Source organism: Corylus avellana, chromosome 3 (assembly GCF_965113065.1).
Source record: "Corylus avellana chromosome 3, dhCorAvel1.hap1.2, whole genome shotgun sequence".
In the NCBI taxonomy this organism is placed as follows: Eukaryota; Viridiplantae; Streptophyta; class Magnoliopsida; order Fagales; family Betulaceae; genus Corylus; species Corylus avellana.
Genome location: NC_142492.1, coordinates 24745041 through 24760166, shown reverse-complemented (window position 1 = coordinate 24760166; position 15126 = coordinate 24745041). Strand labels below are relative to the sequence as shown.

General features: G+C 36.9%; 2 protein-coding genes, 1 long non-coding RNA gene and 1 pseudogene across 8 annotated transcripts; 2 read left to right on the top strand and 2 right to left on the bottom strand.

The window, feature by feature from the left end:
* The first annotated feature begins 883 nt into the window (after positions 1-883).
* Positions 884-4253, top strand: LOC132174836 (phosphopantothenoylcysteine decarboxylase HAL3a). 3 transcript variants are annotated; one of them, XM_088514620.1, is made up of 3 exons: positions 884-1179; positions 2205-2552; positions 3837-4253. In XM_088514620.1, exons 2-3 carry the CDS (start codon positions 2208-2210, stop codon positions 4137-4139), a joined length of 648 nt encoding a protein of 215 aa, XP_088370746.1. In that variant the 5' UTR covers positions 884-1179; positions 2205-2207; the 3' UTR covers positions 4140-4253. The 3 variants fall into 3 exon arrangements, with proteins under 3 accessions (XP_088370746.1, XP_088370744.1, XP_088370745.1); XM_088514618.1 differs by having other exon boundaries at positions 885-1167; XM_088514619.1 differs by lacking the exon at positions 884-1179 and adding an exon at positions 1621-1647.
* Positions 4254-6690: 2437 nt separating this feature from the next.
* LOC132175985 (uncharacterized) lies at positions 6691-8088 on the bottom strand. Of its 2 annotated transcripts, XR_009439486.2 has the most exons (3): positions 7304-8088; positions 7164-7217; positions 6691-6978 (listed from the first exon to the last, which is right to left on the bottom strand). It is a non-coding gene; the product is annotated as an uncharacterized LOC132175985 (long non-coding RNA). The 2 variants fall into 2 exon arrangements; XR_009439485.1 differs by lacking the exon at positions 7304-8088 and having other exon boundaries at positions 7164-7251.
* Positions 8089-9918: 1830 nt separating this feature from the next.
* LOC132176027 (uncharacterized) lies at positions 9919-11210 on the top strand. Of its 2 annotated transcripts, none has more exons than XR_015911779.1 (2): positions 9919-10987; positions 11073-11210. XR_015911779.1 is itself a non-coding variant. In XM_059588135.2 (2 exons), exons 1-2 carry the CDS (start codon positions 10307-10309, stop codon positions 11085-11087), a joined length of 579 nt encoding a protein of 192 aa, XP_059444118.2. In that variant the 5' UTR covers positions 9984-10306; the 3' UTR covers positions 11088-11210. The 2 variants fall into 2 exon arrangements, 1 of the variants encoding a protein (XP_059444118.2); XM_059588135.2 differs by having other exon boundaries at positions 9984-10870.
* Positions 11211-11938: 728 nt separating this feature from the next.
* LOC132174139 (mitochondrial carnitine/acylcarnitine carrier-like protein pseudogene) lies at positions 11939-13240 on the bottom strand (annotated as a pseudogene). The gene is made up of 2 exons (XR_015911648.1): positions 12798-13240; positions 11939-12669 (listed from the first exon to the last, which is right to left on the bottom strand). The product of XR_015911648.1 is annotated as a mitochondrial carnitine/acylcarnitine carrier-like protein pseudogene (transcript).
* Between the last annotated feature and the right edge of the window lie 1886 nt (positions 13241-15126).

Genomic DNA, 15126 nt, shown 5'->3' with positions numbered 1-15126 from the left:
AAGCAGGTGAAGAACAGCCTTATGCTAGGGAACCTTGCAATCCATTGGCATGGAATCCGACAGCTAAATACAGCTCAATTTTCATTTTCCTTCTTGAAACAGATTCATATCTATGTATTCATGTATTATACCTTACTTCAACGCATATTCCTTTGTTTGATTTGCTGCAGATTGGAACAGAGGGGTTGACCCAATGTCCAGTATTGCCTGGGGATATCTTCAAATACGAGTTTAAAGTTGATAGGGTTAGAGCCCCTGCAATTGGCTCTGTTTTTCCATTTTTGTTTGTTCCTTTGAATGTCACAGTTTCTGTCTTTGTTTCTCAATCTATGTTTTGGTTATCGGCAGCCTGAAACTTACCTGTACCACGCGCACTATGGAATGCAAAGAGAAGCAGGGCTTTATGGATCAATCCGTGTATCTATTGCCGATGGAAAGACAGAATTGTTTGCGTATGATTAGTCAGCACTGTTAGCATCCTTACATTTTGTCGTGGGATTTTGAAGTGGGTTCCTGACGAAGAAGACGAAGTGAGAAACAGTTTGGACGGAAGTCTGATATGGTTGTCGTGTAAGGCATTTTTTTTAAAAGCAAAACGACAAGGTTTAGTGGACTTTTTTTAATTTGACCTTTTTTTTTTTTTTAAAAAAAGTATTTATTAACTTAATCTCAATAAAACGACGTAATTTTATATTTTTCATCAATTTTGACAGTATTGATTAATGAAGTGGCCAAATTGTAACTGATTAATAATTTGAAAGTTTTTTATTACATTTTGAACATTGAAGGGCTAAATTATAAATGACAGATAATTTGGGGCCTTTTTATATTTTTCTCAAATTTAATTGTTTTTCCAAATCCAACGGTTGCAAATTAGAGAACCCAAATTTAGCCTGAATCCATCATCTTCTCTCCATTCTCTCGACTCTCCTCTCAGTCTCCACCATCCTCCTCGCCTTCTATCTCTGTTGCCGCTCCCACCACTCCCCCAGTGCCCCCAACAGCAACCACCACCACCACCGCAGCAACCACACACCTCGACGCCTGGCTGAAGCTGAACGGCTCGTGCCCGGTTTCCAGGAACTTGCCGCTGCCAACCCGGCTGTCCACGCCGCTCTCGGAGGTCGTTTCACTCTCGCAGTACGCCGTGGATCGGAGGCGGAGGAGGTGATAAGATTTGTGGGTTTTTCTTTTCTTTTTGGGTTTTTTTTTTCTCCGTTTCTTCTTGGGTGGTGGGTGGTTTGGGGTTTTGCCGTTTGATGTGTTTGTTTGGTTGCCCAGAAAAATGTGTAAATATTTTTGGATAGATAGGTATTGGGGTTTCTGTTTTGTACTGAATTATGGTTTATGTTTGATGAAATTAGAGCAGAAAAAGTATCTAACAGATGGGTGTTGGTCTTTCACATAATATTGAATTCTAGGATTGAATCATTTTTGCCAAATGCATGTACATATACATCCCAAAATTAATCGAGCTTGAGCTCGAGCTCGACCAAAATAGACGAGCTCGAGTTCGAACGGGGTTTCCAACCCTATCGAGCCGAGCTCGAGCTCGAGCAACATTTCTAGGCTCGTGTCGAGCTCGAGCCTGGCCTCAAAGTAAACGAGCCGAGCCCGGACAAAGGAGCACCGCTGGGCACAGAAAACGTGTGGGCTGATCTCTCTCTCTCTCTCTCTCTCTTTTCAAGTGCATTCCAAAAAGATTCTTTAAAGATTTAGAGTATTTTGGGCTTATAGCTTTGCACCCATGGCTCAGCATGGAGCAACCATTCTTCAATTTCCTATATTCTGGTTGGAGGGGCTTTCAGCAAAATCAGAGATTCTAAAACCTTCAGTTTTTCCTTGCTGTTTATTTCTGTTGTAAAAAAAAAATGCTTATTCTCCAGTGAGCAATGAAATGGGAGGTCAGTTGTTGCTTGCTTGCATTATTGTTGCAGTTTTTTACAAATTTTGTTCTTCTTTATGTTCAATTGATCTGTGCGTGGGTGGTAGAAAATTTTAGTTATTTGAGTTTGAATTTTAGCTCTAAATCTTTAAAGAATATTTTTGGAATGTGTTTCTTGGTAGCTACTTTTGCAACTTGTACTTGAAAAATATTATCAATTCTAGTTGAAGTTTTGTTACAAGTTGATCTGCTTGTGGGCATATATGTTGAGATACAATGTGAATCTCGGATAAGAACATTGTTGGCATCTCTTGAATAGGTTATGGCATACTCAGAACCTGTAGGTGAAGAAGGGGAGCCAATGCAAGTCAATACTGCTCCTAGGAAGCCACGGATTCTACTTGCTGCAAGTGGAAGTGTAGCAGCCATAAAGTTTGGACATCTCTGCAGTTGTTTTGCAGAATGGGCAGAAGTAAGAGCAGTTGCCACACAGGCATCTATACATTTCATAGATAGGGCGTCACTTCCTAGGGATGTAGTTCTTTATACTGATGAGGATGAATGGTCTAGTTGGAAGAAAATTGGCGATAGCGTGCTTCACATTGAGCTGCGCCGATGGGCTGATATTATGGTTATTGCCCCATTGTCAGCCAACACACTTGGCAAGGTAATGTCTTTGAGCGATTTCAGAAACATTGTCCCTTTTATTTTGAACTTCTACTAACTGGCTACAAGATGATACAGGTGAGTGCATGTTACTGAACAGAGCTCATTACTCAAACTATTGATTCCTGCACATTTTTGAATTTTTAGTCCCCCCACTCCCCCAATTTTGGTTTAAAAAGCAATGAGTTAAAGGAAAAGAGAATGCATGAAAGTGGTTTCATTTCTTAGTTGAAACACTTCATAAATTCAAGGGAACCACATGGAATAACTATAACAGTGTCTTGCTCGGCAGTGCAAGTAGGCCAAGGTCTTCAGTTTGGGGCCTTAAAGAAATCTCATTGAAACTAATTATTTCGTTGTTTTCTGATTGTTTAATATCAAAATGCATGGATATCTCACAAAAGAAGTTTTAGAAAAATGAAGTAATGGCATGTCTTGAGAGTCTGAAATTTGTGTTGAATAAGATTATTAAAAAATATTATTTGCTATAGGATACAGGGTACTGTTTCATTACCTTGTGCTTACTTCCATTCTTTCTGGGAGCACTTTTGTTTGTTGGGTAATTAGCAGTTCACTAAAGTAAATTCCTTACTATTTTGGTTGTATAGGATCTCTTTTTAGCGTTGTGAACTACTAGGTTACCTTGACGTGTTAGACCTTCTTTTTCTTGTAGGCACGCAAAGGTACTAGTGTTCGATAATGCTCCTCTGACTGTCATATTGAATGGCAGTGATTAATAACTGTGTTGTGAATATTTGGACTAGTTACTTTTCACTTTCATAATTTCGTCCAAATTGCATGCCTGTAGTCTCATTAAGTCATTATAAAGTCTCATGCTGCTATATCCTCTCAGTTGAATATAGCAACCTAGTGAATTTATGGTGATTCAAGTTACATGGCTATATAAAGTGAGAATGGCTATCATAGGTCTCAAATTCTTTTTCCAGCAATGAATCATGTGATGAATTTATGCAGGGGTGTTTTTTTAAGGGAAAAAAAAAAAAAAAAAAAAAAAAAAACAGGGACTTGTGAACAGCTATAGTAACATTGATTTTACACACACACACAACCAAGTACATATAATATTGAAGTAGTAGAGAATGTGAGCTTGAGGGACATCCCTTGTCTCAAAGATGAGATCCTGTGATATCTATGGGCTTTTCTCTACTTCCTTTGCATGGCTGTTTCTGTATTTTGTTGTCATGTAATTTGAAATAATCCTGAGTTCAATCTTATCATTTTAACCTGAATATGTTTTAAGGTTTGTGCTATGTTCTTATTGTAGATCGCCGGGGGATTGTGCGACAACTTACTGACTTGCATTGTGCGAGCATGGGATTACAGCAAGCCTTTTTTTGTTGCACCTGCCATGAACACGTTGATGTGGAACAATCCTTTCACGGAACGACATCTCATGTCGATTGACGAGCTTGGCATTTCTCTCATTCCACCTGTCACAAAGAGGCTGGCTTGTGGGGATTATGGCAATGGTGCAATGGCTGAACCTTCTCTAATATACTCAACAGTAAGGCTTTTCTTAGAGTCTAAGATTCAACAAGCTGGCAGCAATACTGAGCAACTTATCTAACAAAAGTTGGCATTTGTAGAGGAGATGGAAGAGTTAGTTGACATGGTATGTATAACATGCTAGATTTGTTGTAGTCATTTGATCTTGTTGTATCAGGTGTGTTGTGTTTTTACTTGTGCTTGGTCTGTCTATCCAGTGACGTTAAAGCTCTTACAACCTCTGCCCCATTAAAGCAGATGGTAAATCAAGATTTAATGTTGTTGTATTTAATGGTGTAAATGATGCTAATGATTTGAATGGTGTGTCTTAACATATTTGTCACATGGCATCATCTGTACTTATTAAATACAACAACATCAAATCTTGACAATAAAATGGCTTCTCTCCGTTTTAAATCTAAATCTATTTCTCTCATAGCAGAAAGTTCACAGGTGTTGATATGGACCTTTATAAGAGGAGAGTTGCATGTTACGGTTGTGTTAGATAATTTCTTTTTGTCATTTTCAGTATTGTTCTTCCTAAACCTAACTAGTAGCCTTGTGGTGTTGCTGTCATTGCAATAAAATGTTTTATCAATGGTTTGAGCCTTGTCTCCTGTTTGCTCATGGCTGTCTTACTGAAAGTGCAAACAAAATCATTTAAGCTAGCCTGTGAATGCCTCAAATATGCACTATTATATGGGAAAAATAGAAGTGAAAAAAAGGTTTTATAAAGCAATATTCGCATTTACAAAAAAATTAGTTATTGGATCAGCACTAGTTAAAATAAATGTTATGTTGATTCAATGAAAAGTTGTATGGGAGAGGAGATATAGGGTAAAAGAGAAGAGTTATGCTAGCAATTTCACTCATATCCCATTACACTGATGTGGCAATACTTATTGGCTCTTAGATTAATCTTTGTTAAAAACATATTAAGGGCTAAAGGGCACTGTCACGTTAACCCAAGGAGTGGTGGTTTGGGTGGTTTGGTTTTTAGCATTTCTCGGGTAAAAAAAAAATGACAAAGTGAACAATTTTTTAATATTAACCATGTGAATTAATCTGTTACTTGACAATATTTGGACAATTTTTAACCATTCATAAATTTAACTAAAGTTCATTACATTACATATTTTCATTTTTTAATGTATTAACAATAACATACTGACATACATAGTAGTATTAGTTGCTCAGTAATTGTTCACAGCGGTAGTTTATTAGTAACTGCATCTACCTCGAGATTTTTTTTTCTCAAATTCTAGCGCCTTAACTCTTTTATGGTAAGGTTTGCGTATTTTTTTTTTAAAAAAATGCTTAATAGGTAAAAACACACAAATAAAAAAAATAAAAAAAAACCTGTAAATTCACGTCTTAGTGAGTAGTCAACCCTCGTAAATACGGTAATGATATGAAACATCTTTTAATTCAAGTCCAATTCATCGTCTTTGAAATAAGGCCAGAAATTATGTTGATACATAATCATATATATAAACAAGTCATGATTGTTCTTTTTTTTTTTGTTTTTCCTAAGTTAAAGGGTAGGCTGAGGAGATTAATTATGACTATCATATCTGGGCGTGACCATAGTAGCACCTATCCACTAGAAGCGACAACATGCTTAATAAGTCACTTGTGCACATATAGCCAACAAGGCAACAATTACCTTTCTTCTTGACTTGTTCAGATTTTAAAATCATAGGAAATTTTGATGCAATATAAAATGGTTTCATTTAAGAGTAGTATGTGAAATTATATATAATTTTATACCAGAGGACCGATGAGTTACTTCATGCGCTTAATAGAAGTTTCTTTCTCCATGTGTTTCTGCTTGTGCAGAAGAGGATTTAGAGAGGGATTTAGTTGAATTCTATGAGAATTTAAAATGTAAATTAATATGTGAATTAAGTAGTCTGTCTTATTGAAGTGTTAATATGAAGATTGATGGCCAAAGACACATTACACTTGTGTAGTGTTAATATAGGGGATTAATAGGACGCTCTTTTTTAAAATTTATGATCTAGAAAGGAAATGACGACTACGAACCCATTTGATTTGTCGGATGACGACGACTTTGAGGATCCGTCACAGCTGATCCCAACCCAGCAGCAGAAGGCAGCCGCCACAGCCGCAGCTCAGCCTATGAAGCCGAATCTGATGGCCCAAGCCAAGCGGTCGTGAATCGCTAAGCAGCATTAGACCTAGCCATTGGGTAAGCTTCCCTTTGAATTTTTCAGACCTAATGAATGTACCTCTCTTGCCCTGATATTCAATTTTATTAAAACTGATTTTTTTTTTTTTTTTTTTTTAACTTGTTTTACTCCTTTTATTTTACTTTATGGAATAAGTTTCATTTTGTCATTATATGGTTAAAATATTCTTCAATTATAGGTTTTTCCGTTGATAAAATAATTCAGACTAATTAATACTAAACTAGTAAACTTGAAAGCCTAGGAAACACATCAGGTAGCCCATGTAGATCCCACCTTAGCCCAAAGCCTAGAAAACCCAACACCACGGCTCAACAGAAGCCCACGTAGTAGTAGTAGTAGTTAATTAAGCAATATTCATGATTTGTTAAGAGTTTTATTTTGTAGTTGCAAATCTAAAATTCAGTCACCATGGCTAACGACTGGTCACCGAGTGTTGTCTGCTAAAGACGATAAGAGTTATAACAACTTCTTGGAGGCAAGAGTATATGGGTTTTCAATGATCCCTTTGAACCGAGTCTCAATACGAGAGTGCCTGTTGGTCTTTTCTCGCAAAGATGATAAACCCAAATTTGTGCTGCACCTCCCCGAAGACTTGGATTTTAGTCCTCATCGCAGGATTGAGGCCTATTACAGGTGGGTTGACAAACTGCTTCAACTTAGGCTGCAGCCGGCTGGATGTAAACGATGCACTCTTCCAGTTTTAGCTGTCTGCTCACAGAGATCAAACATCAAACAAGAATTAATAAAACATCATCCAAATTAAATTACATTATACTAAACATCACAACCACATAAGCTAAATCCCAAACATACCAAGTCTTTAGTTTAGTTGTCATAACAAATTCAATAATTACTTAATATAATAAAATTATAAATAGATGATGATATCCCACCCCTCCTCAGCGCCATATTCCGGTGAGACGTTTAGATTGTAAACACCGTAAGGGCTGAGACAAACAAAAAGGAGAGTTAGAAAAATTAAAAAAATAAAAATAAAATTCGTTTGATTAAAAGAAAAAAAAAAAATACTAACAAGGCTCAGCGTCTTCTGGCCTCATGAACGCCGGCCATTAATAATGGGCGGCGAGCCATTATTAATGGCTTTCTGGACAGATGTCATAGAAGCGCCTCACATCCATTTGCGGGAGGTGTAATTCTTTGGAACTAATCTCATCCTGGGTGATTTGTCTCTCTGCCAGCAGATGAAACTAGGTGATCATCATTTAGATCCATCTGATACTGGGGCTAAGAGCGGCTACAGCTTAATTTCAAGCAGGTTGTCTTGGGTTGACAACCTGCTTGAAATTAAGCCGCAGCCGGCTCTTAGCCCCCAGTCCCAGATGGATCAAAATGATGACCTCACCCAGTTTCATCTGCTAGGTGGAGCACAAATTGGGCTTTATCAGACGCTCTCCTTTGAAAATAAGGCTCAGTTTAAAAGGAGGGGACGGTCGAAATCGGGAATGGAGCTAACAAAAGCCCTATACTCTTGCCTCCAAAAACCAGTTTTATGACTCTATCCCTCAAATCATTACAAGAGAACACTTTATCAAAGAGTGGTGACCAGTGGTTAGCCATGGTGACTGTGTGAATGAAGAGAGGGGTTTCCAAATCCTGTGTTTATGTAGAGGGGAGGGGGAGGGGTAGCTGGAGGTAGAAGAGAAGATGGCCTCTGGCCGTGTGAAGAAGAGCTTTTTTCCGTAATCGTAATGGAAAATAGACTTGCTGCCTCCACTGGAAAACTGAGAAGGGGTCGAAAGAAGAAGAAAGAAAATGACTCTGCCTCAATTGAATCGTCTCTCGATCTCTTTCTTGCCAGCTCTTCAGTCTTCAGATGGACATTAATACATATAAAACTAAATATATGTATACATTTACTCAATTACACCAGCTTTTTCACCTTTTTGACTGACACACTCCATCTCTTTTTTTTTTTTTACCGAGCTCTTTTTTTAAAAAAAAATTTGAAAAAAGAGATAAAAGAGAAATGACTAAATAAACATATAAAGCTAAATATTCTGTACTTTTTAGAGTTTGTTTAACAAAAATTAAATTAAAAATAGAGTATAAAATTTGTATAATGATTATTTTCTTAGTTTTTTATTTTTTATTTTTTTAAAAAGAGCTCGGTAAAAAAAAAAAGAGAGATGGAGTGTATCAGTCAAAAAGGTGAAAAAGCTGGTGTAATTGAGTAAATGTTCAAATCAAATAGAAAAGGCAGAGGGATCCGAGGTGAGTAAATGCAACATCTGCCCACCTACCTGACATTAAATTAACGCGGGTCCTTTTTTTTTTTTTGGGGTGTATAATATTATAATTTGGCTTTAATTAATTTTAAGTCCTATAATGTGGTCAAAGTCAAGCCCTCAGCCCTCTCATGTCCTCAATAACTCTTGTATGAATTGTGAAATTGAACCGATTGAGATTGAGATTGAGACAAGTGTCCCTTTATCTTCTGATATGTCACAATCCCAACAAGTTGAAGTTGAAGTTGGAGTTGGAGTTGGAGCTAGACCTAAGCCAAAGCCCAACTATGGATATTTATGTAGGAAAGTGAAAATTAAAATCCAGTTCGCATAAAAAATTATCATGTTATTAAATACACTAATTCATTAAGAAAATATATGTTTAAACAAATTAAAAGTAAATGTCTAATGTTGGGTTTATGTCGTGTCTAATGGCAAAATCAGAAATTAATTTTGACAATGGTCAAATTAAAATAATAGAATATACTACTAACATATATATATATATATATATATATATACGGCTTTACTGAAGGGAAAGGGTTCAAAATTCAATTTGCTGAATAAATAAAAAATAATAATTATTATTATTTTCAATGGAAATTTCTATCAATTAAGGGTTTTAATGCCAATCAAAAATTTTGTTTAAGTCATAGGATTTTGATCTACTTGAGCACTCCTAGAAATCTTTTTAAAAATTAAAGTTTTTTTTTTTTAAAAATAAAATAAAAAATGAAGAGAAATCGAGACAAAAGAGAAATGACTAAATAACCATATAAAACTAAATATTTTGTACTTTTTAGAGTCTGTTTAACAAAAATTAAATTAAAAATAGATATAAAATTTGTAAAATGATTATTCTCTTAGTTTTTCAATATTTTTTTTTAAAAAGAAGAGCTCGGTAAAAAGAAAATAGCAGAAACATTGTTCGGCGTGTAAAAGAGATGGAGTGTGTCAGTCAAAAAGCTGTTGTATAAAAGCTGTAAATCAAACGTCTGAAAAGAAAAGGTTGGAGACAAGCTGGATCCCTTATTGAGGTGAGTAAAGGCAACATCTACCCACGTGAGACATTAAATTAACACGGGTCCCTTTTCCTTTCTTCTTCTTTCAGCCTCGATCTGCATATCTTCAGCCTCAGAGCAGTCGGTCATCAGTTTACAAAGGAGGAAATCAGGTTTACTTTTTGCAAACAATATTTAAAGATTTTTTAGACAGTGTTTTTTATTATTAAATAACTCATAACACAGATGTGCCTGCTTTTGATTCGCCTAGATTTGTACTGATCATGACTTAAATGCGCAAGTAAGAATATCCCTTCCTTTTTCTTCAGATATATATATATATATATATATATATCTCTGAAGAAAAAAAAGAAAAGAGATGGAGTGTGTCAGTCAAAAAGGTGAAAAAGCTGGTGTAATTGAGTAAATGTATGTATATAGCTGGCGCTTGCGGACGTGATGATGGAAGAAATATCAGACATCTCGATCGCGTGCTCATATTAATTTCTTGAAGACTGACGAGCAAAAAAGAAAGAGATCGAGAGAGTATTTAATTGAGGCAGTGGAGTCATTTTCTTTCTTCTTCTTTCGACCCCTTCTCAGTTTTCCAGTGGAGGCAGCAAGTCTATTTTCCATTACAATTATGGAAAAAAGCTCTTCTTCACACGGCCAGAGGCCATTTCTACCTCCAGCTGCCCTTCCGATCCCCCTCTATATAATAAACAGAGGATTCGGGATTGGAAAGTACCCCTCTCTCCATTCCATTCACATTTCACAGAGTCACCATATATGGCTAACGATTGGTCAGCACTCTTTGATAAAATGTTGTCTGATCGAGATTTGAGGGTTCGACGCATAACTACTTCTTGGAGGCAAGAATACATGCAATTTGCTAGCTCCATTCCCGTTGAAATTTTCAACCATCCCCGGCCTCCTTCTTTCATACTGAATCTCAACACGAGCGTTCTTTTCAAAGGAGCGCCTCATGATGATCTCCTGTTGGTCTTTTCCCGGAAACCTGGGGAAGCCAAATTTATGCTGCACCTCCCTGGAAATGTGGATTTCAATATTCATCGTAGGATTGACGCATATTACAAGTGGGTTGGCAACCTGCTTGAAATTAAGCTGCAGCCGGCTCTTAACCCCCAGGCCCTGATGGATCTCAATGATAACCTGATCCAGTTTCATCTGCTGGCAGAGAGACTAATCACCCCGGCTGATATTATTAACAAAGAAATACGCCACCCTCGGATGGATGTGAGGCCCTTCTATAACATCTGTACAGAGGAGCTCCGGCAAGCCATTAATGATGGCTCGTCTACATCTGTTCAAGTTTTCCCACCGGGTGAAATGGTAAGTTATGGCGCTGATATTCGCTTTGAGAAAGGCCAAGGCTTCGCGGTTAGCCCCCCTTGAATTCTGTAAAGTTGTTTGCCTCAGGGTGTTTGTCCCAGAAGACGCTGAGCCATTGTTAGTATTATGTTTTTTTCTTTTAATCAAACGTTTTTTTATTTTTATTTTTTATTTTTCTAACTCTCCTTTTTGCTTGTCTCAGTTGTTTCCAAACTAAACGGCTCACTGTAAATGGCGCTGAGGAGGGGATATCATCGATCTATTTATAATTTTATTACTATATGAATTTGTAATGACAACTAAAGTAAAGACTTGGTATATATGATTGGGATTTAGCTGATGTTTCAGGTTGTTTCCAAACTAAACGTCTCACCGTAAATGGCGTTGAGGAGGGGATATCATCGATCTATTAATAATTTTATTATTATATGAATTTGTAATGACAACTAAAGTAAAGACTTGGTATATATGATTGGGATTTAGTTGATGTTTATATGATTGAGAACTAGTTATCTGCTTTATTAAATATGATCTCTAAACACAGTATGCATGCCTTAATAATATCAGTTTTAATTAATAAAATCAGTTTGAATAAAATTTCTTATGATTTACTTACAAAAAAAAAACTAGTTATCTTATTTGTACTCTAGTGCACTTTAATTTCATAATACTTCTATTTGATACGAAAAAAAATATCAAAATAATTGCATACCATTGATAAATAATTAAATACGACTAGAAGCAATTAATTAGATATGCAATACTAGTGTTGAATAAAGAAATTATTTATGTTAATTTTTTGATAAATTACATTAAAATATAATATAATTTTATATTAATTAATTGTTAGACCCCCCTACATTAACAAGATCCTAGCTCCACCACTGCCAATGGGTTCAATTCCACAATTCATACGAGAGTTATATTGACTTTGACCACACTATAGGACTTGAAATTAATTAAAGCCAAATTATAATATTATACACCCAAAATAGAAGTTGATTTGTTAGTGAAATTTCTCTTCCATCGTCTTTATATATCAATTGGTTACTTTTATTATATCCTTGTCATATATACAAAAGTAATCAAAGAGAGAATCTGAAAAAGCAAAGTTGAGGAGCAACTGGTGCCTTCATATATCAATCGGTGAAAAAATGTTCCTTCCCCAGCAACCAAGTGAATTACAGAGTAGAAAGAGCTTGTCGGCATTGCAAAATAATCTCTTAATTAAACAGGTTTATTCAGAATCATTTTGCTTTAATTCAACCAAATCTTTAACCACTAAAACCCAAAGAAGCAATTATCCCAGACTTCACCTTGTCACCTCATATGCCAAGAAGCATGCAGCATTTGCAGGAACACTTCGGGCCATGGCAGGTCCAAAGCCCCTGTACAGCCCTTTTACTCCCTCCGAAGCCAGGATCTTTCTAAAGGCATCAATGGAGCCAGAGAACTTGGGATTTTTGTAATCATCTACCTGAATTACACTTTTGATAACATCAGTTGGATAGACTGAAAGCCAGAAACCTCCGGCCAAGCCTCCAGCCACAATCAAAGAGCCTCTTCCTAATCCAGAAGTGTCTTGGCCACCTGCTAGGTACTGCTTCAGAGCTTCATACACACCAAACATTGCAGCATTTCCGGGAACCTCACGTGCCATAGTGGGAAACAATCCCTTGAACAGACCCCTTACACCCCCTTCTGATCTGAGAACATGCCTGGCTACATCCATTGGTCCACCATACTTCACGGCCACACCAGCCGCACCGGAATCTGCCAATGCACTCTGTGCTTGCAACCTGTTCTTTATAGTAAATCAAAAGAAGTTAACGGGTAAGTTCGAATTTTAGGAGAGTTTCCCATCTCAGGATTCAGAAATCAGATCACACACTACAAGGACAGAGAAAGTAACCACTAAAGTACTGACCTGCACTTGATCAATTCAGTGGGGCAAGCTAAAATGGAAACGGCAACTCCAGCCCCTGCCCCACAGACAACTTGCTGATTAACTGTAAGTGGAGCACCAGGTTGAGACCGCAATAATCCCTCCAGTTGTCCCCTCACAGAGAAGAGAACGGCATTGAAGGCAGCCACAGTTGCCAGTGGAGCTCCCATACCCTTATACAAACCTCTAGGGCCTTCAGCAGCTATTGTTTGCCTGACAGCATCCATTGCACCTGCATACTTGGGAGCTTGGCCTAGGAGTGGAGCAGGCTGGCTCTGGAGTTTTACCTTAATGGTGTCAAAGGGGTGCCCAACAATCAATTGTGCTGCCCCTCCAACAGTCCCAGCAGCCAAGTCCTTTGCAACATCATCTGCAAATGTCAATGTTACAAGAGAAAATTGAGAATGGACACAACCAAGTATCATGAATAAAAAAGTTATTCAGGTTCAAGAAAAATATAAATTTTTATGCTTTTAATAGAAGATGATGAGAAAATTTCTAGGTAGAGCTTTAAGCTTGTGACAGAAAATATCACAACCAATTTCCATGAGCATATCCAGTCCACTAAAAAATATGACATAAATATGACCAAACGAACATTTTAGAAGCAATATTGCTAAAAAGTAAAGCAATGTCGATATCAAGAAGAGGATAGAAAAGGAATCCAACTGGTAATATGAAGCTCAGAAAAGGATCACCATTTGAAATTATTTTTATCAAGTAATTGGAACTAGTTTATCCCAGAAAGGATCTCTTCCTAGCATTAAGAAGAAATAACATTAGCTGTTGAACTGAAGCCTTTGGTAAAAGCCAGGTCTAGGACAACCACAAGTTTACAATTGGATTATCTCCACACCAAATCACCTGCAACAGCTGCTATACTTTCCAAAAGTATATAAACCTAAATAATCCCCCCAGTACTCCCAGCAACGTTTCCACCAGTGACCCTGAGGCAGCGTTTTGAACTTGTTGATGGAAATATAAGGAAAAATAACATGAAATCCATAAACCCTCACAGTCAATTGAACAACCATCTCTCTCCCTAGCCAAGCTAAAGCATATATCCTTGACCAGAGAGCTAACTATACTCAACTCAATTGAGCCTTTTGCGACTACGTGTGTCAGCTAAAAATTACTCAATAGACGATGTTTTGTTTAACTTAACACATATATCTAAAACCAAAGTGAGGAATGAGGCTTGGACAAGATTATGTTGCCTGGGAAGTTTATAAAGCATGACCAAAACAAGCTAGCAAGCATAACTATCATTCCCTACACTAAAAGAGTCAAAGATTCAAGCTTGATTGCCCTATAAGCCTGGTTAGGGTCAAGGTTAATGTTGTGTCACAGTAGTAACATATACCCTTCAAAACCTTTGCCAACATACAACCCTTTCAAGAACAGCTGAAATAAAAGTCAGTGTGCAGGGCAAGGAACTGATGGGGTTTCGAGAGCGTTACAGTGGCTAGTAAGGACCTTTAACAAAAGTTTAAAAAAAGCAAATCAAAAGTTCAGAGGTTAGATACAAACAACTTCATTTAGGATCATGAAAGAAGTTAAGCTTGGGTAAACTTGCATAAGTGAAGTTCAAATAGGTAGAATTTAGCTTGGATGAAATCTCTGCAGCTTAAACATCATTTGAGTCAAGTCCATGCTAAATACTAAAAGCTTTAACAGCCCAATACTTCATTAGGTGACTTGTTTACAATCCCAATGGGCATGAGTTAAAACATTAATGCCTAATATCTGATTGAAGCATTCATAATATCAGTATTGGACTTTGATGAAAGTTTAGTATCTTAAAAAGAAAGAAACATACACAAGGAGCCCTCACCTTTCAAATCAGGAATCAATTTTATGATAAGAGTGTTAATTCGAGAAACTCATACTTGTATTGGATTAATTCTATTATCAAATGAGGTTAAGGTCTATAAGATAGAAGAGAATGCAGTCGGACAGAAGACAGGAAATGAAATGGAGTGGTGGATTCTATTTCTCCAAATTCAGTTATGAGAGAAGGGGAGGATTTTTTTTTATCTCTGAAAAAGGATGAGACTGAAAAGCAAGAGAAGGGTCTTTTACGAACTGATTCTTTCTCTCATCCTTCTTAACAAGGAAAAGGGATAGGCGAAATCCCTTTCTCAGCTTCCATTAGCTTTCTATCCCTTCAAAAAAGGGCACGGGCACATCGAATACAAACTGCACAAAATCCTTGACCATAAGTACCAGGATGTTTGATTAAGATTAGTTCACACTCCTGGTCTTATGTTATGGTAGGTACAAGTGGAAGTCTATGTGATGCAAGGGCAAG

Bases quoted from the DNA above. Each gene is read 5' to 3' on its own strand.
- LOC132174836 (XM_088514620.1), top strand. From the start codon at position 2,208: ATGGCATACTCAGAACCTGTAGGTGAAGAAGGGGAGCCAATGCAAGTC. The intron at 2,553-3,836 runs GTAATGTCTTTG...TTCTTATTGTAG, and splicing joins CAGCCAACACACTTGGCAAG to ATCGCCGGGGGATTGTGCGA.
- LOC132176027 (XM_059588135.2), top strand. From the start codon at position 10,307: ATGGCTAACGATTGGTCAGCACTCTTTGATAAAATGTTGTCTGATCGA.